This window comes from Cetorhinus maximus, chromosome 11 (genome assembly GCF_964194155.1).
Source record: "Cetorhinus maximus chromosome 11, sCetMax3.hap1.1, whole genome shotgun sequence".
In the NCBI taxonomy this organism is placed as follows: Eukaryota; Metazoa; Chordata; class Chondrichthyes; order Lamniformes; family Cetorhinidae; genus Cetorhinus; species Cetorhinus maximus.
This window is the reverse complement of record NC_135889.1, coordinates 106,110,705-106,137,690: the sequence shown is the minus strand read 5'-3', so window position 1 is coordinate 106,137,690 and position 26,986 is coordinate 106,110,705. Positions and strand designations below refer to the sequence as shown.

General features: G+C 41.3%; 1 protein-coding gene across 1 annotated transcript; it reads left to right on the top strand.

Moving 5' to 3' along the window:
- Positions 1-10,376: 10,376 nt before the first annotated feature.
- rnd3b (Rho family GTPase 3b) lies at positions 10,377-25,797 on the top strand. Its single transcript, XM_078552542.1, has 5 exons — positions 10,377-10,895; positions 11,228-11,315; positions 19,738-19,847; positions 23,251-23,385; positions 24,604-25,797. Exons 1-5 carry the CDS (start codon positions 10,752-10,754, stop codon positions 24,853-24,855), a joined length of 729 nt encoding a protein of 242 aa, XP_078408668.1. The 5' UTR covers positions 10,377-10,751; the 3' UTR covers positions 24,856-25,797.
- The last annotated feature ends 1,189 nt before the right edge of the window (positions 25,798-26,986 follow it).

Genomic DNA, 26,986 nt, shown 5'->3' with positions numbered 1-26,986 from the left:
TACTCGCGCAATATTTCAGTGCTGACTCCCGCGCTCGTTCCCCAACAATTAACAGGCCTATTAAGGCCATTAAAGTAAGAATTAAATGCAACTTTTTGTTGCCCATCCAACCTTACGGTTGGCGGGCAGGCAAATCAGCCTTTGGATTTTTTATGAAACCTCATCCACGGGCGGGATGAGGTTTCCAACAGGAATTAAAAATAAAATAAAAATACTTAAATCTCATTTATAACACGTCCCTGCTCATATGACAGATTCACATGAGGGGGGATGTTTTTAACATTTTTAAATTCTTTCTTTATGGTTTTAAAATTCTTCAGCTCTCTGAGGCAGCTCTGTGCCTTCAGGGAGCTTTCAGTGCATGCACCCGTGTGCATGCACAAACTTCCGCATTCCTCCCGCCCCCCCACCCCGACAATGTGCAGCGTTGCAGTATGCGGTTCACACTTGTTGGCCATTAATTGGCCGGCCAGCGTGAAATCGCGGTCGAGGTCCGATCGCGGGCAGTGGTCTGTTTCGCAATCGCTACCGGGCCCGCCTGCCACGCCTGCCCGACGAGGTAAAATTCCTGCCCTATAAACGATATGATTTTGGGGAGTGTAGTTGAGCAGAGATCTTGGTGTCCGTATACATAAATCTTTAAAGATGGCAGGGCAGGCTGATAAGGTGGCTAAAAAAGCAGATAGCTTACTTGGGTTTATAAATAGAGGAATAGAAGGAAAAAGCAAAGTGATCATGCTGGGACTTTATAAATCACCGGTTGGTCCTCAGCTGGAGTATTGCGGATAATTCTGGGCACCAGGCTTCTGAAAAACACCAGAATGTTACAAGGAAATGGGGGACCTTGGTTAAGAAGAGGATTTGTAAAAGTTAGCACTGTTCTCCTCGAAACAGAAAAAGTTAAGAGGCAACAAGTTTTCATGATGATGAGATGTTTTCATAGAGTAAGTAGAAGAATTGATTCCTTCTGGCGAGTGGGCTAATAACGAGGGGTCAAAGATGTAAAACAAGTGGCAGAAGGCCTAGACGGAAGGAGAATTTTTTCACTCAGGGAGTTGTGATGTGAAATGCACTATTTAAAAAAAGCTGTGGAAACTGGTCCCATAAATAACTTCAAAAGGGAGTTAGACAGGTACTTGACAATGAGGAACTTACAGTGTTATGAACAAAAAAGGGGTTTGACAGAGTTACCACAGGCACAATGGGGTTGAATGACCTCCTTCTATGCTGTAAGCTCCTGTCATTCTGTGATTGGATGAAATTATGATGGCATTTTACGGCCCTGCTCCCACCATGACAGGGCCGTAAAATTCCGCCCAAAGAGTCACAGAGATCAGGAACCCTCTTCCCAAAAAGCTGTGGACGCTGGCTCAATTGAAATTTTCAAGATGAAGATCCAGAGATTTTTCTTGGGCAAGGATATTAAAAGATAAGGTGGGTAAATGGAGTTGAGGTACAGATTAGCCAAGATCTAAATGAATGACACAGCATGATTGGGCAGTTGAATAACACACTTCTATTTATCTTTGTGTCAGCATGGATGACACAAAGATCGCACTATGGCTTTCAGCTTACACAGAAATCTTGTCACAAAATGGCATTCTTTATCCTTTTCATTTCCAAGATACCTTAACATGAATGTGCTATCCTACCAATGTTAATGATGAGTTAACTTATCGTATTTTCTGTGAACAATCTGGGAGGTCCTGCGACATTATTAACCTCTTCACCGTAGGTGGTAAATTAACATACATACAATTGTTGACCAAGCTAAACTGGGTTTAAAGATAGAAATAAATGATTGAAATGACCTTGTGGTACCATTTGTTATGTAACATATTAGACATATGGGTTGTACATTGCTATCAATGCTGTTGTGCTGCTGATTTCCAATACAAAATTCTCAAACAAAATCCTGTTACTTACCTTGTAATCTGCCCACCCTCTTTATCTCTATGAACTGACATATCAGATACAAATAAGTGTTGCTGCATTGACTTTTCTGTTATTATAATGCTGCCAACACTATCAGTCAACCTTTACCAAACCCTATTTTATAACTGCAACACATTATGGGTAAAAGTAGTGTTCAAAAAGGAAGTGAAACAACTACCTGATATAGCCTAGGGGGAGGAGGAACCTTATTATACCCTCATTATAGTGGAATCAGTGTAAAGCAGGAGCAATGGGGTCATATCCATCTAGAAGGGATTCTGAGAAATTCGATCTTATTACTTACACTGCAATACGGCTTAACAATTAGCTCTCAGTACAGGTTCCTCTGAAAAATCAAACAGTTGGTCACAAGGGACTGGGACTCACCTCAATATATTTTTGCTTATTTCTGTTTTTCTGTGAATTTTAAACAAACATTGATAAAAACAATTACTGATAATGTCTTCTGAGAAACCGTGAGTCATGCATTGTGAGAGCCGAATTAACACTAGTTGAAATGCTCATTAATCTGGCTGCTAGAACAGTTGTCACTTGAGCAGCATAGGTTCATTTATCTCCCTTGCAATATTGGATTTGTTAGCTCTTCCAAGCCAATTCTCTCAATTATGTCACCAGCACACATCTTTTCAACAGAATTATTTTAAATCAGTTGAAACAGATAGAAGGAAAAAAAAAGAATAGAATTTCTATGAGGTTCTTTCCAATTGTCCAATGCAACTTCAGTGGAAGATCCACGAGATACTCGGGGAAAAAGGGCATAAAATCTATTTACATAATTGGGAGAAACTGTCCAGGTGATCGAATTTAACAAAAATGACTTTGTTCTGTGATTCTTACTGTTTCACAGATGGTAATCTTTAACTTCAAATGGCATTCAAACTTGCACTTGACTGCACAAAGCACTGTGAACAAACAAATGGCATGTAAAAAGGTTTCCAAAGTTTGTGCTACATTAAGTGAGATAATAATATTCAATTTTTATTCAATAATTTACATCAATTACAATTAACAACAACCAGAGCGTTTTAAGTAAGAAACAGGAAAAATGACACTCCTCCACATTTAGTCATGAGGTGACGAGAATACTGTGCAAAGAATCACATATACACTGGACAATGTTATCAGGGAAAATCACTATCAATCTCATAGCAACATGTAGATGCGTTACTGTCTTGGAATGCAACACGCCCTGCACTATTGAGATGTAGGGTAGAATTTTCAGGTTCCCAGGCAGCCACGATCGGCGGGCCCGGGATTGGCCGGGGAAGGGGACGCCACACGCGATCAGCCCCCGACCATGATTTTATGCTGGCTGGCCAATTACCGGCCAGCCAGCGTGAAAGGTGCGCTGAAAGGCTCAGCACTGCTGGGGTGGAGGGGGAGTGGAGGGGTGGGGGCAGCAGAGGGCGAGCACTGAGCTCCCTGAAGACAGAGAGCTGCCTCAGGGAGCTGACAAATTTAAAATCAATAAAGACAGAATTGAAAGTGTGGTAAAAATGTCCCAAGCATCAGAATGAGTCACCTGTGTGTGGACGTTATAAAAATTTTGTGTGTAGATTTTTGTTTTTAATTTAAATACGGAACCCTCATCCGGCCCTTGAAAAATGCAAAGGCCGCCTGGCCGATTCGCCCGCCTGCCGTCCGTAAGGTTGGACGGGCAGTGAAAAATCCCGGTTAATTGATAATTTAATGGCTTTACTAGGCATCCTAATTGTCAGCGGGCACACTGCCAATTCTCGCGCGCACCCGCTGACCGAAATATCATGAGTGCGCGATGACGTCGGCACACTCGCCCGACATCATCATGCGCTATTTCACGCTCCAGCGTGTCGGGCGCGCGCCCGTACGCCAAGCAGAAAATTCAGCCCATAGGCAGAGCTTGTGGAGTTGGTATTCATACCATTTTAATCATTCACTTTTGCCACTGGTGGATATTACAATACATTTGGATGGCAGTCAGGCACATCGCTTGCTCAATAATCTCCTGAAACGTCAGTGAAATATATTTAAAAGATAACATAGTAACATCAACCAAGCATATAGATGATTTATTTTAATTTCCTTTTCTCAGTTTCTTTGTTCTGCCCATTGTTCCTCAGTGTTTTCAGGTACAAAAATGGCTGAGGCGCCTGCTCACTGCTACCAAATAAATAACGTCCTTGCAGCCCAGGTAGCTCAGTTGACAGATAATGTGGATCTTAATCCAAGGGTCATCATTATAAATCCTACATGAGGTAATAATTTAGAAGTGGGCATCGTGGCTTAGTCGGTTAAGAGATGTTGGCGTCTCTGCTATCACTATCCTTAGCTCCAGACTACGACATGCATGCAAAAAGTGCTTATTGCCACAGCAACTTGGACTCCCTGAGTGAACTGTAACAGGCCACCACTGCTTACCAAAACCAATCTCCCCATGTTTGAAGACATGGTCACCAATATTAGGACATTGGAAATTACAGATGCACAAGGGGCCAGAATTGGAAGAAAGCAGAGTTCTCAGAGAGTAGTAGAGTTGGGAGGAGGTTACAAAGATAGGGAGAGGTGAGGCTATTTGGAGTGTGAGAAAGGATGTTTTATTTTAATATTTTTGGGGAATACTGTGTTATTCTGTGAAGAAGGATGTGTGTGTGTGTGTGTGTGTGTGTGTGTGTGAGTAAATGATTTAATTAAGCTGGGGAAGGTTACTAGAAGACAGGTTGTCTGGGAGGTTTAATTCATGAAAGGATACAGATGTTAGGTTTGTGCATTTGTAATAAGATATTATTTGGCTTTGAGGTACAACTGAATAGGTTGGATCTAATATTTGCATTTTTAGATAAGTTGAGAGTTTGCTTGAATATCAAAAGGAAGTTAAAGGTAGTAAGAAACATGTTTGCATCCTGCAGGAGTTACACATTTAAACAGAAGAGGGTATATTACATTTTAATGACCCAAAAGCAGAGACAAAATAGAAGCATGAAAGATTTTATAATTGGAAGGTTTTGAGTTCTAAAGAGGTGTGAAAACAATGGAACCTGTGATGAAAGGGGTAAAAAGGTATTTTAGAGTTACTGTGGAAAGCTTAGTGTAGCTGTTGAGCTATTAGATGTAGCTGTGGGCTATTGGCTGTGTGAGAAAGATCTCCAGGAAACAACTCTAGGCTGGGAGAAGTTGTAATTTGCATCAGCCATCCAGCCAAGCCAGTAAAGCCTTGGGCTTCAAAAAGCCTTGGATTTCCATAGCAGAGTGGGAGAGAGTTTAAGAGGTCGTGTGGTATGTCTTTATTAAAGCCAGAGCAGATTCCCTTGGGTAATATTACTGGATTTTTATAGTTAAATATCTATAAGGGAGTGTTGCCTGGAAGGTGTTTACATGTGGGTCTGACCAAGTAGAGAGTCTTTTAGGGAGAATGTGTTGTAAGACTAATTTTAACTGTGTAACTGCAATCATGGCCAGGATATTGAGATTGGCGAGCAGTGGGCGGGGCCCGCTTGCCAATGTGTAAAATGATGCGGGATGACGTCGGGCGGAACTCCTGATGTCACCCTGCGTCATTTCAATTTTCAGGTTGGCGGGGGCACAGCCGACTCAGCTGTGTGCCCACCAACCTGTCAATGGCCTATTGAGGCCATTTAAAAAGTAATTCAAGTCATTAATGGACTTGCCCGTCCAACCTTAAGGATGAGGTTTCATGAGGGTTTTTAAAAATTTAATAAAAGTTTGATTAAAAGTGATGGACATGTCCCAACTCATGTGACAGTGTCACATGAGGGGGCATGTCAGGGGAATTTTATTTTTGTACATTGACCATATTTAAATTTGGCGCCGATCTCCCTGAGGCAGCACTTAGCCTCAGGGAGATGAGTGCGCTCTTTGGTAGGCGTACACGAAAGAGCGCACTTTCGGCTGAGGGAATTCCCCCCACCAGCCTGCACAGGGAGCGCATAGCGCCAATCGGAGGCGCACCTGCACACGCCTGCTCCTGCACTTCCCCCCCCAAGGGAGGAGGGGGGGGGGGGGAGGAATTCTTCTCCATGTGTGCTTAAGTTTTCTTTTATTCGTGTTAATAAAACTTTCACTTTTAATTTTTTTAAATCCCAAAAGTGTTACTGGACTTCTTGCTGCTGAGATCAGCAAGATTTCTGATCGTATTCAGAATACAAAAAAAAAGGTATGGCCCATAAGCCAAGTCTCCCTTTGGGATTTGATTTGCACAGCAATTAACATTGGCTGTGGTCAGAACAAGAGATTTGAAAAAGTATGACCATTTTAAATTTGAGGTGTTGCTGGACAGTGAGCCAATGCAGCTCAGCAACCACAGCGGTGCTGGGAGAACAGGATTTGCTGCGAGTGAGGATATGAGCAGCAGTTTTTTGGTTGAGGCCCGGTTCATGGAGAGTGAAAGATGAGAGATCAGCCAGGAGAGCATCGGACTAGTCAAATCTGAAGGTAACATGCATGGATGATGGCTACAGCAAAAGATGGGTTAATATTATGGAGACAGAAATAGGCAGTTTTGATGATGGAATGTGTATGGGGTTGCAAGCTTAGCTCAGAGTCAAATAGGAGGTCATGAATTGCCTGGATAGATGGGGAATAGAGTTGGTGGCGAGGGAATGGAGTTTGTGATGGGGGGCCAAAGACAAAAGAACAATTTAACCCCTACCAGAACTATACTTATCATACAGTAAGCAAGTCATCAAGAGGCACAAATCAACAGTGCAAAAAGACACTGACTCCTCCCTTTGCAACAGCCTGATGGATTTTACTAGCACTCTAGGAATAGGTTGGAAGGAGGCCATAAAATGGCAAGTGAAGGTGGTGGTGGGGGGAGGGGGGCGGGGGTTGGGTGGGATAGCATGTAGCGCCTGTTATCAAGCTGCCACCATGGCACTTTACCAGCAGAGGGGAAAGTGGAGGACAGCCCCCTCAGCCAGAGGTCAATCCTCATTTACCCATCTTGTGACCTTCTCAAAAAAATATCCTCACTGCCCTGGTCAATGTTTTTCCCTCAACCAACATCACTTATAAAAAAAAAAACAAATGATCAGGTCATTAGCACATTGCTGTTTGTGGGAACTAGTTGTGCATAAATTAACTGAAAGCTTTCCAACATTACAACAGCGACTAATTTAGGGTTGCCAACCCTCCAGGGTTGACCTGGAGTCTCCACGAATTGAAGATTGATCTCCAGGACACTGTTGTGTGTAACCCCCGAGGGCAAAAAAAAAAATCATCAGGACATTCAGATAGGAGCTCTGAAGAAGGGTGATATGGACTCAAAATGTTAACATTGTTTTTCTCTCTTCATAGATGCTGTCAGACCTGCTGAGTTTTTCCCAGCATTGTCTGTTTTCATTCAAAAAGATTATTATTTTCTCATTTTCTTTGAACCAGATATGGAAAAAAAAATATTTAAAATGGGGTGGGTCCAGTTGGGTAATGCGACTTTTTGCTTTTCGATGTGATTGATGACTGGCCGGAGCATGGGGGCAAGTCATGCGATGAAACCTCCAGGAATGCATTTAATTACAGTTGGCAACCCTAGTGGCTATGCTTCCAAAATAAAACCAAAATACTGCCCATACTGGAAATCTGAGGCATAAACAAAAAATGCTGGAAAAAACTCAGCAGGTTTGACAGCATCTGTGGAGAGAAAGACATGAGTTAACGTTTCGAGTCCGTATGACTCGAACCAGACTCGAAACGTTAACTCCTTTTTCTCTCTCTCTCTCCACAGATGCTGTCAGACCTGCTGAGTTTTTCCAGCATTTTTTGTTTATGCTTCCAAAATAGTTCATTGGCTGTAAAGGGTTGGGGGTCGTGAGGACGAGAAAGGCATGGTACAAATGCAAGTTTTTCCTCTTAACCTAAATACTTGTTAGGGGTGGGTGAAACATTAGGGTATCAGGGGGGAAACAATGCACACAAATTGAGATTCCATCAATGATGGGATTCAGGGCGGGCTGGTAGGAGAGCGGGAGTGGCTCTCTCCACAGGGCTGTGTGTATAAATCTTTCCTTTGTCCCTGAGAATCCTGTTACCGGTGAGGAGCCCCTGGGAGCGCACCTTCGACCTAAAACGAATTAAAAGTGCTGGCCGTTTTCCTGGTTTGCGTAGTTCCGTTCCAAATGTACTGACGGAATTTACCCAAGGAGCGGAATCCCAAACATATCCTCAGTACTTCAGCTGGTTAAACTTTTACATATGTTCACGTCATGGAAAACAGGCGGTCATATCTCGGTGCAACTGTTCATTGCTCCATTCCCTTGAACTTGAGATCACTGAGCCGCCTATACTGTTCCCTTCCTGGAACTGGTACGGAGTTTATCAGCGGGAATTTCCCTACTCCCTGGCGCATTCAGCTTCTGCATTCCCTGGTTTAATATCTGCATGAAACAATCGGCTCTTTGATCTCACTTCTCCCTGACTTCCGTTTTTAGCTGTTAACTGTCCGTTTTTTTGTTGTGCCTTTCTCTGGGTCACTTTCCTTGGCGACGTCTCTCTCCGCTAATTCTGTTCGCATTTTACTGTTTTAGCCAGCCCAATACGACCAGATGTCTCTCTCTCTCTCTCTATTACTGTCATTAATTTTCTTAACAAATCTGCTTACATCGCCTCGCTCCCTGAGTGAACAGATCCTGCGATTTGCTGTGTGCAGCAACCCCTCGGGCTACACAGCAGATCTTCATTCACACTGAAGAGGGCGACAGTTAAAGGCGATTTTTGCTCAGCTTGCTAGAGAAAAATATCGGGGGCGGTGGATTCTTGTTGGCCCTTTTCGAGTACTGTACTATGGCAGAGCATCTGCAGGCTAACCGATCATTTTTTGTTGGCTTGTTCTAATGCCATGGTTTCTAACCCTACACGCAATAATGTTAACCTGGTCTGGAAAACTGGCCGCCTGAGTTCGGAAAAGGTTTACACGGCAGAGCTGAACCTGGCCCGTTTCCCCCCATTTCAGACGCTGGGGGATCTGCTTTGTATTCCCATCATTTTCTGTTTTTTTTAAAAGAAATAAATCAGATTTACAATTATTTCCTTCAAAATGGCACGGCTATCTCCCGCCTCGATCAATCACAGACCAAACCATTAGAGCGATCGGCATTGCTGGGTTTCACAGGGACAGGCTCCTTAACATTTATCACAAGTGGCGTTACTAGGGAATAGTGTTTCCTATGCGGCTGAAATGACTGCGTACAAGCAATCTATACTTGCTAGTGTTGAGGGAAAATTACATATAAACACTTTTTTTTGAAGGTGGGGATTGTGTGAAGGTGAGTATTACAAATGCTGAGTCAGTGCGCTCGCTTCGGGAGGAGCGCTCTGCGCTTTCCACAATCATAGTGTGCACTTGTCTTGCGGGAGACCCGCACATCTCCGATATTCTGCATAACCCTGGACTCATAAGAGCCTGTCTGTGGTATTACAAATACATTTTGTGAGTTTATCCAAATCAGTAACATTGAATCCCTACAAGGGATAAAAAGATGGGAGTGCTGTGTGCAGTTCTGGTCGCCACACCATAGGAAGGAGAGGGTGCAGAGGAGAGAGATTCATCAGGATGTTGCCTGGACTGGAGCGGTTTCAGCTATGAAGAGAGACTGGATAAGCTACGGTTGTTTTTCTTAGAGCAGAGAAGGAGAGGGGGGGGGGACCTGATTGAGGTGTACAAAATTACGATGGGAGTAGATAGGAAGAAACTTTTCCCCCTAGTGCAGGAGGCAATAACCAGGGGGCAGGAGGTTTAGAGGCGATTTGAAAAGGGAAAAAAAAATCACCCAGAGGGTGGTTGGAATCTGGAACACGCTGCCTGAAGGGGTGGCAGAGGCGGGAACCCTCACAGCATTTAAGAAGTATTTAAATGAGCACTTGAAACGCCAGAGCATACAAGGCTACAGGCCAAGTGCTGGAACATGGGATTAGGGTAAATAGGGGCTTTCATGACCAGCACAGACAGGATGGGCCTCTTTCCCGGTTGTAAAACTCCATAGACCAGATGAGTAATACATTTGGAAAATTAAAATGACCACATAAGACTATGGTCAGCCTCGTTGTGCCTTGGTCAGAACAACAGGAAAGGAGGGGAAATTTTGCAGTTGCAACATTTATAAGTTAACATTTAAATTACTCTCAAACACGACCTTTCTGGGTCGCTGGCAGTTACGAAATAAAAAAAAGCCGGATCCCGAACACTTGGTGGGGAGGGATGGAGCGGAGTGACAAACTATGGTAAAGGCAGCTCCTGCGATTGGCAGCGAAGCAGCCAATGATAATCTGAAGCGGCCCCAAGGAGCCAATCAGAGCTGGTCAGGGAGGCGCGCACTCCAGCGGGAACAATAAGGTTCTCAAGGAGCTCAGCAAGAGACCAATCAGCGCCGTGGAGAGACGGGATTGGCTGCCGGGTTTCATTGATAGACTGGGTAGGGAGGGCAGTAGTTGTAGTTCACAGTTTCGCTCTCGGTACAGTTGGGGTTGAGCCTCTGGACTACAGACTCCAGTAGTCCCTGCAAAGGCTTATCTCCGCCCTCAGCCCACAGTGAACAGGGGGAGGCTGTTCCAAAGCGCCCCACGGTCTTTGGGATGTTATATTAGGAGGTGCGCAAACCCTAAGCAGAAACAGTTGTGGGGTAGCTTCCAGTGTTAGAGGAACGGAGAGAGGCAGACAAGGCAGATCCAAGAACTCTCCGTGGTTTCTTTTTTGTTAGGGAAGTTGCCAGCAGCACATCACCTTCCACTTTTCACCGGCGGCTTGTCGCTAGCGTTTGCAACCGGGCGAAATTAATTTTTTTAAACCCCCCTCCAAATCCACGTCAATGAAGGAAAGAAGGTCAAGCCAGAAGCTCACTAAAAACGCAATGGATAATCAAACCGTCAAGTGTAAAATTGTTGTGGTGGGTGATAGCCAGTGTGGAAAAACCGCTTTGCTGCACGTCTTTGCCAAGGATTGTTTCCCGGAGGTATGTTCCCGGACCTGGTTCAGTCAGTGTGATATGATCAATGCTCTTTTTAACTTTTAGGATTTTAAAGAATCCCGCACCGTTTTTTGTCATGTTATTACGCTGTTAATATTCTCCAGCCGGTGCTGTTAATCTACTTTCACATGTTCGGGATTCATTTTAAATGAATGAACGATAGGTTTTTAGTCGCTGTTCATCTTTTGACCGCGAATGTTGCACGTGCGCTTTTTTAAACGCTATTTTTTTATTTGGTCTCTCGGATTTTTTTTCCTTGCCTTTTTTTTAATACATTTTTCAAAATGAATAATTTATTCTTCGTCCTTTGTGTTTAGAGCTATGTGCCCACGGTCTTTGAGAATTACACAGCCAGCTTTGAGATTGAAACACAAAGGATAGAGTTGAGTCTCTGGGATACTTCAGGTAAGGAAGACAGACCCTAGCTCCAAGAATGTTAAGCACCGTATTAACCCAAACTAGCATCTTATATACGATGAAAGCAAAATACTGCGGTTGCTGGAAATCCGAAATAAAAACAGAAAAATGCTTGTGTTGGGGGTTAAGAACTCAGCAGGTCCTGGCAATATCTGTGGAGAGAGAAACAAGAGTTAACGCTTCGGGTCCGTATGACCCTTCGGAGCATCTTACACCTTCTGTAGAGAAATCAGCAATACTTATCCGGCAGCAACTTTGGGTGATCGGTTCGGTAACCTGTCAGTTTACCCTGGAGAAAACAAGTCGTGTTTTAGTTGGGGGGTGGTCCTCTGGGTGTTAGCTGAGCGGGAGGTTTGAGACTGACGAGATTCCCAGTGAAATTAAACCAAGGACTCAAACGGGGTTGATTTCAGCGCGTTGTTCGGGAATTGACGAACCGCTAAGAAGCGGCGGGTTTGATCACACCCAGCTTCTCTCGGCTCCGTGGGAAGGGAGATTCACCCCGTTGCTTTCAAATTGCGAGAATTTCGTAAGGAAATCCATTGCACCCCGCCGAGGGAGTGGGAGCGGGTCTTCCAGCCGAGCCGCTGCGGTTGTCTAGGTTTCAGACCCAAAGGTTTTTGGAACCTGGGGAATGTGCTTTCGATTCGTTTCTCGGGTTCAAGCACCAATTGGGCCCAGGGGGAAGGGTGGGCTACATCGGAGAGATGTTCGTTTCTCACTACTTTAGAGGTTTCTTTTTAAGAGACTTCAAATGGTTAAATAAAAAATAACATCTTGATGCGTTCTTGCATCTTAAACACGAACAGGTTTACTGATTGATGCAAGGATTTAATTGCATCTCAGGTCATGAAATCAAAGACCAGCTCTCCTCCCCACCCTTTACACCGTGTGTGTATGTGTATATGTATATGTGTGTGTATATATATATATATATGTGATGTACGTATTATTATGATTGTGAATTCCATTTCATGCAACGATTTGAACATTTTTGGAATCGACACCAATAAGGATAGTTCGAAATTCTCAGCATGCAGTTTGGTAGAAAACTCTCTTAAAAGCCACAATGTGGGAGCATTAAAGGCACATCAAAGGCGAGGAGGGGGGGTGGGGGGGGGGGCGAGGAGCCGAGATAAGTGCCCCGATTGCCACGGAGGGAGTTTGCTTGCTTGCTTGCAGTGGCCTGCGCCGATCAACCATTCTTCAAATGGTTTCCATTTGTGTGATCTAACAGTGCTGGAATTTTCCCTTTCCAGACTGGAATGTAAGGAATTGCGCTGACAAGCCCATCAAGAACTGTCCCGAGCCCAAACCGGTCTGTCTCTCAGCATGAGGCAGAGAGGAGAGAATGTCGCCGCCTAGAGAAACCAGCTTTCATTTGCACTTTCCTTGCTCGCTCGCCTCTCTGCGCAATGTGGCCCCACAAAGGAGGTGTTTTGATGACTCCAGAAATTGTACTTACTTACACGACACTTGGCCCCTATTCCCAAGACGGAAACGTTGTTGTACCCAATACAATTAGTCCATTAATAAGATTTCTGATAGGTTTTTTTTTTACTCCCAGCATTTCTTCAGACTCACCGTCTGAACGAACCCATTCCACCGGATCCGTTTCGGACAAAGTGATATTACTTTTCAAAATATGCCTATTTTGACATTGAACTTCAGACTGTAGTAATAAATCATATTAAAAGGGATCACAGCTTCAAACAACTGATTAAAATGGACATCCTCAAATAGTCTCTTCTGTAAGATAAGTAACTAAATAGCTAACTACATATCTGTTTCCTCTTGATTAAAAGGTATCTAACAACTGTGTGGAGAGGATTCAGAAAGACATTTGGTTTAAAAAAAAATCTAAATCCATTTTACTATAATGGGGTGCCCAGTAGACTTCCAACTTGGCACTCTGATGTTCTCAATTTTAGAATGAACGTGCTGACTTAAAAGAATAAATTGAATGTTTGCTTAGATTTTAGTTTCCTCCCTATTGGAACAGACAGCAACTATTAAAATAGGGTGGACTTAAAGAGCTGTTATAGTTGTTTAAAGCTGATTGTATAATCGCCCTCATCAAAGTGCTATTTTTCTTCAAGGAGTGATGTGCTAGAAATATCAATGAGTTGGGTACCCTTCAACCGCACTCAATGATTTTGAGAGTTCCTCCAGATAATATTATTCAGTTGTAATTGGCTGAATTCTCTTGCTCCTTACCTGCGATTCTCAGTTGGCCACAGCATTGCTGATCCTGGGCCAGTTAATTACTTGTCGCTCTTAAATGTGCCGGGCCACTAAATTAGCGATGTAATTCAAAGCACAGTAAGCATTCCCTACTGAAGCAAAGCAAAAGCTCTCAAACAGGTTTGGAACCTTGGGTGGTGGTTATTTTTAGGGCACTTGCTTTCTAATACCAAAGCAATGACTTTACCAGGAAGCCAGAATTTCCCCCAAACCATGAGATTTCTGCATTCCTGCTTCTTAAAATTCACAAACACTAACAATGGATTAATTGTTACTCAGAAGCTGTACCAATAAATTTCAGGGGGCCAGCACTGATAATGAAATTGGTCTGTTCTTTGTTAAATGAACTGTTCCTTCATGTAAAATGCACCTGTACTGTGATTCAGAGTTGGAAAATAAACCCCTCAAAACGCTGCACAATTTCAGCTCTTAATTAATTTATATTTATTAAAAATTTTATAGCCTAATGAGAGCCCAGTATGCAACAAAGTTGACGATGTAAATGATTCCATTACAAGAATCTTGAGTTGTTATTTCCAAAGCCTTTAAGTAACTGATCTTACTATTTTTTGCAGATAAGGTGTCACAATTTGTAATTGTTACATGACTATATCCCTGGGAAAAAATACAGTGATAGATTTACTAACAATATTTGTGCTTTGGAACACAGGGTCATTGTAGGGAAATTCTCATTATGTATGTCTTAGTGTGCAAGTTAGTCATACTGAATAGGATGTTGGAATGATATTGCAAAATACTAAGCTTATCCAGCAACCCAAATCCTTTGTTCTTTTTGTCTCTGTGTTATTGGAAACTGTAGCAATGGTTCCAGAAATAAAACTCTGCCAGATGGTTGAAAATATGTAATGGGCTATGTATAACATTCTTGATACTGGTACTACAACAAGAATTGAAATTTATATATAATACTCGCTATTGACTTGGTGCAGTTCATTGCAAGTATGAAGGGCATACAGTTTGGCAGCAGCAAATTACTTTTTGAACAGAAGTTCTAAGATTCAGTGCATGTCGAGATAAACTTATCTTAGAGTTCAGTTGTTTGATCACTTCCCTTGTCTCAACTAGACCCGATCCAAATCCATATTATCTTATCCAGTCTTCTGGCAGGAAGATATTTGAAGAATATATGAGCCATATCCTCTGATCTTGAATGGGGTGACTGCTCTGTAGATGATGGGGTCTGCTGAAGATTCTTTGATCTTAACTACTCTGCAGTAATTAACCAGTGCAGTAATTAGCCAGTGTATCATCAGACATTTCAATTTTAACTGCTTAAATTAATGTTTTTATGTACCTTTGTAAATGGATTACACTAAAATGGTGTACATAATGCCTGTCTGATAGTTGAAGGTAGTTTGGAAACCCTCAATATTTAATTTACAGCTGTGTTACCACTTTCATCAATATTGTTCCTAATCCTCCACAGTACTACTTCACACAGTGCTTTGCAGGGAACAGATGCTTTGGCTCATTTGCCTCAACCAAACTACAACTCCTGCACTGATTGTAGTTCATTCAAATTAGGTTGAATGAATTGATTTTGAAAGGCTTATACATTGATAATTAGCCACACTCTGTAATGACTGGGCACCTATTTGATAACCAGCCTAATGGAACATTGCAGTTTCCTACAAAAGTTGAGAGGCAGTTATATAAATACAGTAGCATGAATTTCATAAGCTGCAGCTGAAGCTCTGGGCAGATAAAAAGTTGATAAAGAATTGAATTTCTGTCATGGAGTGTAAGACCCCAGTGACATGGTATTGTCTCATTTATGTGGCCTTATGTAATCCTAGAGTGAAGATGATCTATTTATAACAAAGCCTGTGTGGATGACGAGAACAATCATTGGCTGCCTGACCCCCGCCTCCCCACCCAACATGTGCACGCACGCATATGTGTGTGCACACGCTAATCTATAGTTGGTGAAACTTCAAATCACACAGTTATAAATTTATATTTGGTTTTCTTCAACACATTGCATATTGCTTGGCCATTTTGTAGGCATTGTTGCCTATCTTTTGGTTCATGAGTTGGTATCTAAAAATGCTCCTCATGTCTTAAGGTATATGTGGGAGGAGATTTTTTTGAACTATTTTCACAAGTCCCCTGTGAGAAACTTTTAAGCTTCTATTAGCTGAACTGCTACACTGCATTTTACATTATCATGTTTACACAATAAAAAGTTCAGTAAATCCCAATTCTTTAGATCATCAGTGAATTTTTTCACCCCCACCCCTACTCCTAGCTTAGTTTTAAGAAATAAATAAGCATTATTTCATTCCTTCAGACCTGTAATTTGATTTCCCTCAATACAGTAGGTTCCTTGCTTTGGCAAATGAATTGCCTTTCACTAGTTTGAACCTCACTAGTGCCCTCTCATTCGACTGCAAAGAGTTTAGCTTGAAGCTCGAAGATGACAAAAGAGACAGTGAGAGATTATAAAAGTATTAGTGCAGTCCAATGTTCCTTGAATTATTGAGTCCCCATTTTATAATCTTGCTAAAGGCATTTACAACAGCCATGTGCAACCATGTTAAATGCTATTCTCAGGTGATTAGTATGAAAGCTCATGCAATATTTCCATTGTATCGTTTTAATTTCACATGGGAACATCTGTGAAGCTTCAAAGTAAATTAGCTTTTGCTTCACTGGGGAAATTCTAATAGTGCAGCATACCCAGCTGGAAGGATTGGATTAATTACTGAAGGGAAAAAAAATCTGAAATATATTTAAATCCTGAACTAAATAGAATAATGCAAGAAAGAAAAGTATGAAATCTCTCTAAATCATGTATTGCCCACTCTTTTGAAGTGGAGTGTTTTTTTTTAGAAAATGTCATGTAGTTTTAATGGAGGCGGTTAATACCAGAGTGCTTAACCAGATCACTGGATCAAGACTAGTCGTTAGCAAGAATTGTATGATTTGGAGGGAAACCAGTGTAAAGCTCACAGGTATTGACATCAGTATAGTAATGCTCATTCCCTTAAAAATGGACATTAGCCTGGATTTACAGATATGAGAGCTCCCAGATAAGTGGTACTCTGTTCTTATTTGAGTGGCCTGAACACTTGTCAAATTCACTTCAGTGTAGAAGGTGATTTTCATGGTCAGCAGCCGTTAAATTCCCAGTGGTTGGCATTCTCATATATGGAATGTGGTTATCTTTCTCTGCTGCTCATGCTCCAGTGTACCAATACAACAGAAGTTCACTGCTGGACTAGTAACAGTCAGAAAAGACTACAGGAGGGCAAGACTGAATTTAAAAAAAAAATATATATATATAATATATATATTGAACCAATGCATTGAACTAGACTGTCTTGCCAACTGTATGAGGGAGGAGCTACCTAGACACACTATCACTGCACGTTTCAGATCCTCCGTTCAACTGATTTGATTGATGGGTATTACAAATGTAAATTGCAGTGCAAGAAGCAGTATTTATCATAAGCAAATGGGGGGTAAAAAACCTGTAAAATGGAAAGGCAGAACAGTCAGACACTCCTGTCAACAGCTAATAACTTGCCTCACATTTTAATGTGCTTTCTAAGCCCAATAAATTAAGCTGACCCTTTATGCTGAAGTGATACTAGTGTCTTTCAGAGTTTGATTTCGCTGTGAATTTAGTCTTTCATTCTTCACACATCAGTGCTTCAACAAATGGCAATGGAAATACTACACTCAATTCCTCTTATAAATTGACCCTGTTTATCAAATTTAATAAGGTCACTTGGGAGAACGTTAGAATATTTTTAACCATATTATGAAAGTACAGTTTTGACCATACAGGCACAGGATTCAAAGAAGTCCACAAAATTCAGAGCTGAAATCGTTTGATTCATAGGAATAATGGCAGAATCAATTTTCAAAATTCATTCTCGTGAAAACAATTCATTATATCAGGTATTTACTTAACGGAAGTGGCAGGGTTGGATCAGAGAACAAATTCTAGAGCTGTTGGGTTTCACTGGTGTTGTAATTACTGAGGGTAGTGAGTTAAACCAGCTTAATTTATTTGTTAAACCACATAATAAACTTATATATAAGCTGTTGGAAGATGGTGCTTAACCTAAAACAGAATGAAGAATGTTTTTTTTAATAACAGTTGAAGTATTCTTTACTGTTGGAATACTCAGTAGCTGTAATAAGGATTGGATCATGCTAGCTGCAAATCAGTAGGCTGTAGAGTGTTGCCAGCAAGGTTATGGCCCATGGACCTGTTTTAATCCGTTCCTTAGGCTACCAGGTGCTTCCTTCTCGTTCAGTGCTCATCAATTTTGATGTAATGAAGAATGCGTTGTTGCAAGCTACAATTACAATGAATTCTTTTTACAGGGGAAAGCCATTGTGTGCTCTATGACTATTCTGGCTGTTTGCACAGTACCTAAAGCAAGAGAAAACTATCATGATTACATAATGTCCATTTTCTGGAGGGGTGGGGGACATATCCAGCTTTAAATTGCAAAAAAAAGTCCTTTGAATGTAATTTGCTTATTTTAGTTACTACATAGCACTTTTGCTTTCAACCATTTTTACCTAATAAAGGTTCAGTGATAGTATTCTTGCCTCTGTGTCAAACTCCACCCTGGAGACTTCAACATACAATCTAGGCTGACATTTCAGTGCAGTATTGAGAAACTGTTGACGGTGTCAGAGGTGAAGGAAGAGATGTTATAACACAGCTCGCGTTCATGGCACACTTTTTTACCATAGTAACATTTCTCAGAGCTTTGTGGCTAGATGCTGAGCTCTCCGGCACCTGTGATGAAGTGACTTTTAAAATCAGATGCGTAAGAGGGCAGATTTGGAGGAGCGCAGAGATCTTGGGGGATTGTAGGGCTGGTGGAGGTTACAGAGCTGGAGAGGGCTGTGGCCTATGGAGTGATTTGCAAACCAGGATAAGAGTTCTAAAACTGATGTGTTCTCAAACTGGGAATCCGGGTGAATGAGACATGGTGCAAGTTAAAATATAGGCAGCAGAGATTTGGATGAGCTCAAGGTTATGGATGGTGAAAGATGGGAGGCCAACCAGGAGAACATTGGGGTAGTCAAGTCTTTAGGTAATAAAACAAAGACGTGAGTAGATGTAAAATGTCCCAATGTGCTTGTCAATGAAGAGAAAGGGAGTCCTTCTAGTGTGCATGTCAACATCTATTCCTCAGAACATCACAAACAGATTACCTATTTATTTATCTTGGCTTTGGTTAGATCATGCTGTGCTCAAATTAGTTGCCATCTCTGCCTGCATTACTAACTCCTGGAGGTTTGATCATGAGATGTTTGACCATGTGATGTCTTCAAACATTACTGTATTTTATAGAGCTTGGGTCCCCAGTTGTTGATTGCCTTGAGTCTGGCTTTCTCACCTGCAGCTGCTACATGAGAAGCTCTGAGATTAAAGAGGTGGGGAAGAGGGAAAACCAAATTTGGGGAGGGGGTGGGCAGTAGTGGCAATGTCACTGAGCTAGGACGCTTCTCCACGTGTGGCTGGTAATATCACGGAGAGCAGTCTTGTCCGTGTGCTGCAGTGAGAGATCTAAAGGGCACAGTTCTCCCAGGTTGGGAGCAGCAGTGTCCAGCGATTCATCCCCCATTCTGAGTCTCCTGGACATTCGGGAGCATTAGAAACCTAATCAAGTGATTACACGTCAAAAGTACTTCATTACCTGTTAGGGATTTTGGAAGGTTGTGAAGATAACATATATGATATATAAATGCAAGTACTTTCTTCTTTATGCTTTAGTGCCAATATCGCATGTGGTAACGAAGTAAAGTTATCATTCTTCAAGTGCCATGAATTTGAAGGGCTGTTTTCAACATCATTTGCATATTTGAAGATGTGCAGATTAAATATTCTGAAGACTCTCATTTTTCTATTGTCTAACACATTTTTTGACATATCTGCTTCACAGTAATGAATGTTTACAGTTCCTGCCTTAAGGATCCAAATTACATTATTCACCTGAGCTGTCTGCATATTACTTTTTTTAAACTGCCGTGCCTAAAATGAGTTGCCAGGGGGGTTCTATATTGTGAGGGATGTTAAACTGAAGAATGCCACAGATGATGCTTGTTGTGCTGTTATGTTGTGCTTTGCATAAAGACTATTGTACAACTGACAGTTTGGGTTTGTTTTGTCCAGGATCTCCCTACTACGATAATGTCCGACCACTTTCCTACCCAGATTCTGACGCTGTTTTGATTTGTTTCGATATAAGTCGCCCGGAGACCCTTGACAGTGTGCTTAAGAAGGTAGGTGCACCAAAGATCATATTCAATTTTAACACAAAACATTTCATTTTGATCCAGTGGAGAAATTAATTATCAAAAAGGAACATCGTTTTATTCCATAATGTAGCTGTCATAACGTGTGGAGGAACCAAACTTGCACTCCTTCTGGTCTGTTTCCCAAGTGCAGTTATATCCCAGAGTGGAGCTTCACAACCTCTCGCACGTCAAAATCCTCAGTTGACCGAATTGTTTTCTCCTGATTTTTGTTCAGCAAGTCAGTTGTGTGGAAAACATAACTTTTTGGTATCCTATTTGGCATTGTTTACTGAATATTGTGTTGGCAAGCTGGAACAGTTTCTGAAAACACATCGAGAACATACAGTACTGTCTTTTTGAACCTGAAGCAAATGTGCTCACCAAAGAAAGTTCTCATTGAAGAATTTCTGTACTGATATCCTGACTTGCCAATGACATCACAGACTGGGGTGTGGATGGCACTCCCAGGAAGTGAGTTCGCCACAGAGGAACGTGGTGATATAATTACAATTTCAACACTTCAGTGCCAGCTATCAAACTAGCAGCTAATTGTTTGGAAGCTTAAAACAATGGAATCAAAAATATTAAGAGTTCTGGTGGAAGATGAATGCATTTAAGATTATATGGGAATTCTTCACAATGAGTACTGAGCCCAAAGAGATTACTCACTTGTTTTAAAAATTTAAATGCTGGTGGTATTAGGTTTTGACTTTTCTATATTTTATAAGTTTATTTTGGTAGCATATTACAGTCAATCTCAACTCATTAACTACCCTTTTAAATAAAACCAATAACAGACTAAAGTAAATACAAGCAAAGATCAATGAATTTAAAATCTGTTTTCCTCCAATAACCCAGATTAAATTTGAACGAGGAGCTGAGTAATAATTGCAGTAAATGTCACTGTGAATGCAATAACCTTCTGTTCAGTTATTGTGGGAGGAAGGCAGCGGTGCCACTTTTAATAATAGAAATAATAGATTTGTGTACATTGCTTTGAATCCTTCCTGCTGGAGGGGCTCCTGTTTGTTTACATTCTTGTGTACAGCTGTGGACTTCGACTTGTTGCAGCATAAGGTCAGCGGCTGAGTCACTAGGAAGACTTCAAATAGATGAGCACAGAAATCTCCCTGAGGCCCGGAGCTGCCTCAGGGAGACTAAGTTCACATTGAAATATTTAAATAAAGAAAGGTAAAAATTATTTACACATGCCTCCTCATGTGACAGTGTCACATGAGCTGGGACACGTTTACGAAATGTGAATAAATTATTTATAGATTTTATTTAACCTTCAGGAATCCTAATCCCGCCCATGGATGAGGTTTCCTGAAAAATGTGAAGGCCGCTTGGGCTCTTTGCCTGCCCGCCAACCTTAGTGTCGGTGCAGACTTGATGGGCCGAAGGGCCTCTTCTGCACTCTATGATTCTGTGAAGGTTGGATGGGCAGCATTGATAATTAGTTTAATTGGCTCTTTAATGGCCTTAACAGGCCTTTGACAGTTCAGTGGGCACACAGCCGCCAAATGAAAGATCTGACTGACATGCGATGCTGTTGGGACGCACGCCTGACATCACCGCGCGTCACTTTACGTGTCAGCGTGCGGGGCCTGCCCCCGCACACTGGCGTGAAAATTCCCCCCTATGATTATGAACACACAATTGAAGCCTGAGCTAGATGAGGGGCTGAGCCAAGTTCCTATGTGTGTCACTTTAACTTGTTAACCCCATTACTTTGTTAGCATAGTACCGTCAGGAATGCAATGCATGCTTACCCATCATTGAGCTGATGATAACACATGGAGGAATTTCAAGAACACAGTGATTTGTTTTAAACTCATTTCTCTTTTGGTAAACAGTCCAATTACAATGTGGAAAATTCTAACCCAGTAGATTATAATGCAATTTATCCACTGGATTTAATTCATAATTCAGATCTTTAACACTTATCATTTGTGGTAGACAATCATATTCTGATCTAAGTAATGGGAGCTATAACACTGAATGTAACAATGACAATTGTAATTTTTATTTCTACATAGAATTTTTTTTATTCCATCCCACTCCACAGGCAATGTCTCAGGCTATACCAGCCATTGCAACCTCAGCACCCTATTTGATCCTTGGCTGTGGTTCTGACCCCCCATATCCTCTCTATCACAAAGACTGCCTGCTTCCACCTCTGTAATATGTATCCCAGCTTCAGCTTATCTTCTGCTGAAACCCAATCCATATTTTTGTTATCACCCGATTTGACTATTTGAATGCTCTCCCAACTTCCACTCCTCTCTGTAAACTTGAACTCTTCCAAAACTCTTATGCCTGTATCTTAACTCCCACCAGGTCCTGCTCATTGGTCACCCCTGGGTTTACTAACTTACTTTGACTTCCATCCAGTGTCTTGCTTTTTGAGATTCCCATGGTCAAAGACATCCATGGTCTCATCCCTCACATCCTGTAACCTCTTCCAATACTAAAACCCTCAGAACTCTTCACCAATAATTCCATTCCTCTCCACCAATTAACTTCCACTATCTAAACTACATTTTTACATCCCTTGTGCAACCCTCAATGCCTTCACCTAACATTGGAAAACATATCTTCAGTCTTCATGGCGTTAAGCTTTTAAATTCCCTCGATTTCTCTCCCTCTCCCTCCCCCTTTAAGATGTTCCTTAAAACTTCAACCTTTGATTTTAGTCGCCTAATGCCTCCTTGGTTTTATGTCCATTTTTTTTTTTGTTCCGTTGGTCCATCTCCATGAATCTCCTTGGGAAATTTTCCCAATTGAAAGGTGCTATTTAAATACGAATTGTTGTTGTCTCATCAAATGCAGTTTTGAATGGTACATGTGATGGAATTCAATTTCATTAGCGATAACAACAATAGAAAGGAACAGCAGGTTATGACTCGTCTGTAATGATTAACTTTCCATAATTTGCAAACTGCTAACGAACAATCTAAACATTATAAATGTCACAAAGTTAGTTCATTCAGCTGTGCATTGTTCACTTTTATGGTAAATGATTCAACGAAAATTGGCATAATTTGACTTGCCCACAAGCCATTTTTTGGCACTCAGGCCTGTTGTGTAGTCTTGTCTGGCCTTGAGTGATTTAAAGCACAACAGCTCATTGTTGTATTTTGGTAATAAACACCAAGCCAAACTCTTGATATCATCTATAATGAACTACTTTTAATGCACTTCGACTTGGAGAGCATGCCTTTAAGCGTTAACTTGCTGCCTACTGCCTTCTCTTGTTAAATTATGCTTAATAGCTCGTTGTTTAACATTTTCCTTAAATGTGTGCTGCAACCACAAGCAGAACTGCAAAGAACTGGACTTTAGTTTCACACACAGTCTCATTATCTTTTGTTTCCTGTCTTTTCAGTGGAAAGGTGAGATCCAGGAATTCTGTCCAAACACAAAAACCCTGTTAGTTGGCTGCAAATCTGATCTGCGCACAGACCTGACAACATTAGTGGAACTGTCCAATCACCGACAGAATCCTGTGTCCTACGATCAGGTAGATATTGATTTCCATTACTCAATGACAGCCATTGTTCTGGTGCAAGGGAATGAGTATCGCTGGTGTGCTTCTCATTTGAAATATGCACTCAGTGCAATGGAATTAATGAACTCAGAATCCTTGTTGCACTCAACAGAAGTTTAAACATCAGTGATGTGATGGAGTTGCATTTACTCTTAATTGCTCAGAATATGTGCTGGTGTAATTCTTACTGTTGATGCTACTGGCAGCCCCAAATCTAACCATGGCATTGTTTAAAAAAAAAAGTTGTATCTTCTGAGGAGTCTAGCATTCCACCTGCACCCATGCTGCCCACCAAAGTTCCATGTAGCACCAGCTACATGTAACTACTAGCAACAACTAAGCAAATGCTGCCTTTGGTTGTGTAACTGCCATTTTTTCTACCCCTTTGTGTTTTGTGATAATGGTAAAATGCATCACCACAAAAAGTAACACCCAGTCTAAATTGTTTTCCTGACTAAGTTGTAGCTCAGAAATTCTGTGAATTTGACCAGCAGTAATTTCTCTGCATGACAGTTGGCTTAAAATCTTACAGAAAATCCTCATGTCAGACCATTCATAATGTGATATACCTTGGAAGTTGCAAATCGCGCTCATTACTGAGCAGGGTTCATTAATGCCCTTGTTATAGGGAGACTCTGGTGTGAGTGAAGCATATCAAAAAGCAACATCAGTTATATCTCATAGTTGTTTCAAACTGGGAGTCCCATGACGAAGGTGAAGGCTTGTGAACAATGCATGATGCCACTTATCCACGCCCAGTGGTGCTTATGAGTTTGAGGGTGTCGTAGAAATTTCCATGTATAGGTTTCATAACACAATCTGAATAAACTAAAGCACAGCAAGGTCATGACTATGGTGACTTCCCATTCCTGGCTCCTGTGTTAGTTGATATTGTTTATGGTTCTCCTTGGGTATTATCCCCTTCTCCTTCAAATCTGCTGTCATCACCCCTCTCCTCAGGGGTACCACCTCATTCCAAAAGAAATGCATCAAGAAGTTACATACAGTATGTCTTTGACAAAGACACTTCCATTGAGAAGGTTGACAGTGTAACTAATTGTTTGATTATTCAAAATTTGTTTTTTTTAAAAAAAATTGACATTGACTTTCCAACCTGTCCTTCAAACGTTATGATGTCTTTGTGGTCGTACCACTGATCCAACCATTAATCTACAATTTGTGTCTCTTCAGGGTACCAACATGGCCAAGCAGATTGGAGCGGCAACGTATATAGAATGCTCATCGTTGTCATCAGAGAACAGCGTTAGGGACATTTTTCATGTGGCAACGCTGGCTTGCGTGAACAAGCCAAACAAAAACGTCAAACGTAACCAATCAAAGCGAGCCACAAAAAGGATTTCACATGTGCCCAGCAGACCAGAACTATCCACAGTGTCTCCAGACTTGCGAAAGGACAAGGCTCGAAGTTGCACTGTGATGTGAGGATGGTGGGGTTTGGGGAACAGATGGAGACAGTCAGACGAAGTTACAGTGTGGAATGAAAGGCTTTTTTGACAAAACAAAAGGACCACGTGCAGTGCACAGCATCATTTACATACCAACGTGTCTCAAATAGCCTTTGAAAAGATATCCTCCACCTTTTATGTGCGGGACCTTGGGGTTCAGCAAGTGGAATGATTTGGCCTGAAAAAGCTGGATATAGATGCTGTTACCGGAATATGTGAGAAAGATAACCTTATGAATCCCTGGAACTCTTTTAAAGGGATACCAGGTCAAAGACTTGAGGGCCTCATACCAGTAATAGGCACATGAGCTTGTTAGGTGGGGGAGGGTGAAAAAGGAAAAAATAAACCAGCAAGCAAAATAACAATTACACTTCATTCTTGGAAGTTTTTTCAGGGATGCTGTATTTATAAGGACTTGTGGTGGGGGCAATATTGTCCAAATAATATTGAACATATAATGAGCGCTGTAGTTGCACTTTGTCCATCATCATTGCAAAAATAAGGTCATTCCATTGAACACCATTAAACAATTGGTTTCTTCACTAAACAATGCTTTATGATTGGTGCATCATGATGCTTTAGGGTGGTATTATATAATGGCTGGCAAAAGCTTCTCTGTATTAGGTATTGTAAACTTAAATTATAAAATGTTTTCAAAAACTGTAGAGCGTCTTACATTTTTTTTGAATGTTGAAACTTGTAAGTCCATTCTAATGTTTTGGCAGTATTTATTGAAGTATAGTTTTTTTTTCTTGGAAAATGTAATCCAGTATTGATGTAAATTATTGCAATAATTCTTTGTTTTAAAGACCACCAATTAGAATTATTCAAGCTGTTTATAATAAGCAGGCTGTTCTGTACCTGATCACTAAGCTGTATTTTTAATCTGAGCTTATTAAAGCTTATGATCTATTACAAAGGATACGTATTTCTTTGCCAAATTAAAAAAAACCCTCTGATCACAGCTATGATTTTTACTGCATATGCAGGTATAATATGTTAAAGTAGCACCTCCTTGCTCATAAGACAAGTTTTAGATCAAACAGGCCTCACTATGTGGAGAGGATAGACAAGTTGGGTTTGTTCTCCTGAGAGCAGAGCATGGAAGGTTATGAGGATGTTGCACAATGGTGTTCAAAATTATGAAGGGTTTTGATAAGAGTAAATAAGGTGCCATTTCCCATCGCAGAAGGGTCTGTCACCTAGGGACACAGATTGAAGGAATCACAGGATTGTTACAGCGCAGAAGGAGGCCATTTGGCCCATCGTGTCTGCACCAACTCTTCGGGTGAGCAACTCACCTATTTCTGTTCCCCTGCCTTCTCCCTGTAACCCTGCACATTCTTCCTTTTCAAAATAAGTCTAATTCTTGTTTGAATGCTTCAATTGTGCCTGCCTCTACCCATATAGTGCATTCCAAAACTAGAGTGGAAATGAGTTTTTTTTATTTACAATGATATAGGATTTGGAATGCACTTCCTGACAAAGTTACTCTAACTTTGTCAAAAGGGAATTGGATATATACTTGGAAGCATTAAAAAAAAATTACAGGGCTATGAGAAAAGCAGGGAGGGGAAAAATGTGTTAGCTCTTTCAAAAAAGCCAGCACTAGCATGATGGGCTGAATAGCTGCCCGCTGTATCATTCTATGATTCTCCACTGTTCAGTCCCGTCTTGTCAAAATGCCTACCATCTTCCCTACTGCCTGGGGCAAAAAAACACTAATGATTAGATAAGGGAGATCAGTGAAAGCTCTCTGACAATGAAGCATTCCCTTAGTAGTCCACTAAAGTGTCAAGTCCAGCTCCTGCATTGAAGAAGGATTCATGTCCACAACTTTCTAAATCAAGGATAGGAGTGTTGCCAATTAAGTCAAGCTAAATACTCTGCAGAATGGATTTTAACCCTCCTCCCCACCACTACTCCTGGTAGGAAACAGGTTAGCAGTTTAATTGCCATTATGCAATTTACCTATGGTCCTGATTTTGCATTTTTTCACAACCATAGGGCATCCCAAACTGTTTTACAGCTAATGAAGTATTCTTAAAGTGCAGTTGCTGGAAGTGGAAAAGAGGTAGCCAATTTGCAAACGGCAATGTGATAATGAC

What these genes read in the sequence shown, in the direction of transcription:
- rnd3b (XM_078552542.1), top strand. Translation starts at nt 10,752, where the DNA reads ATGAAGGAAAGAAGGTCAAGCCAGAAGCTCACTAAAAACGCAATGGAT. An exon ending in CCAAGGATTGTTTCCCGGAG is followed by an intron (nt 10,896 to 11,227) that starts GTATGTTCCCGG and finishes CTTTGTGTTTAG; the next exon opens with AGCTATGTGCCCACGGTCTT. An exon ending in GAGTCTCTGGGATACTTCAG is followed by an intron (nt 11,316 to 19,737) that starts GTAAGGAAGACA and finishes TGTTTTGTCCAG; the next exon opens with GATCTCCCTACTACGATAAT.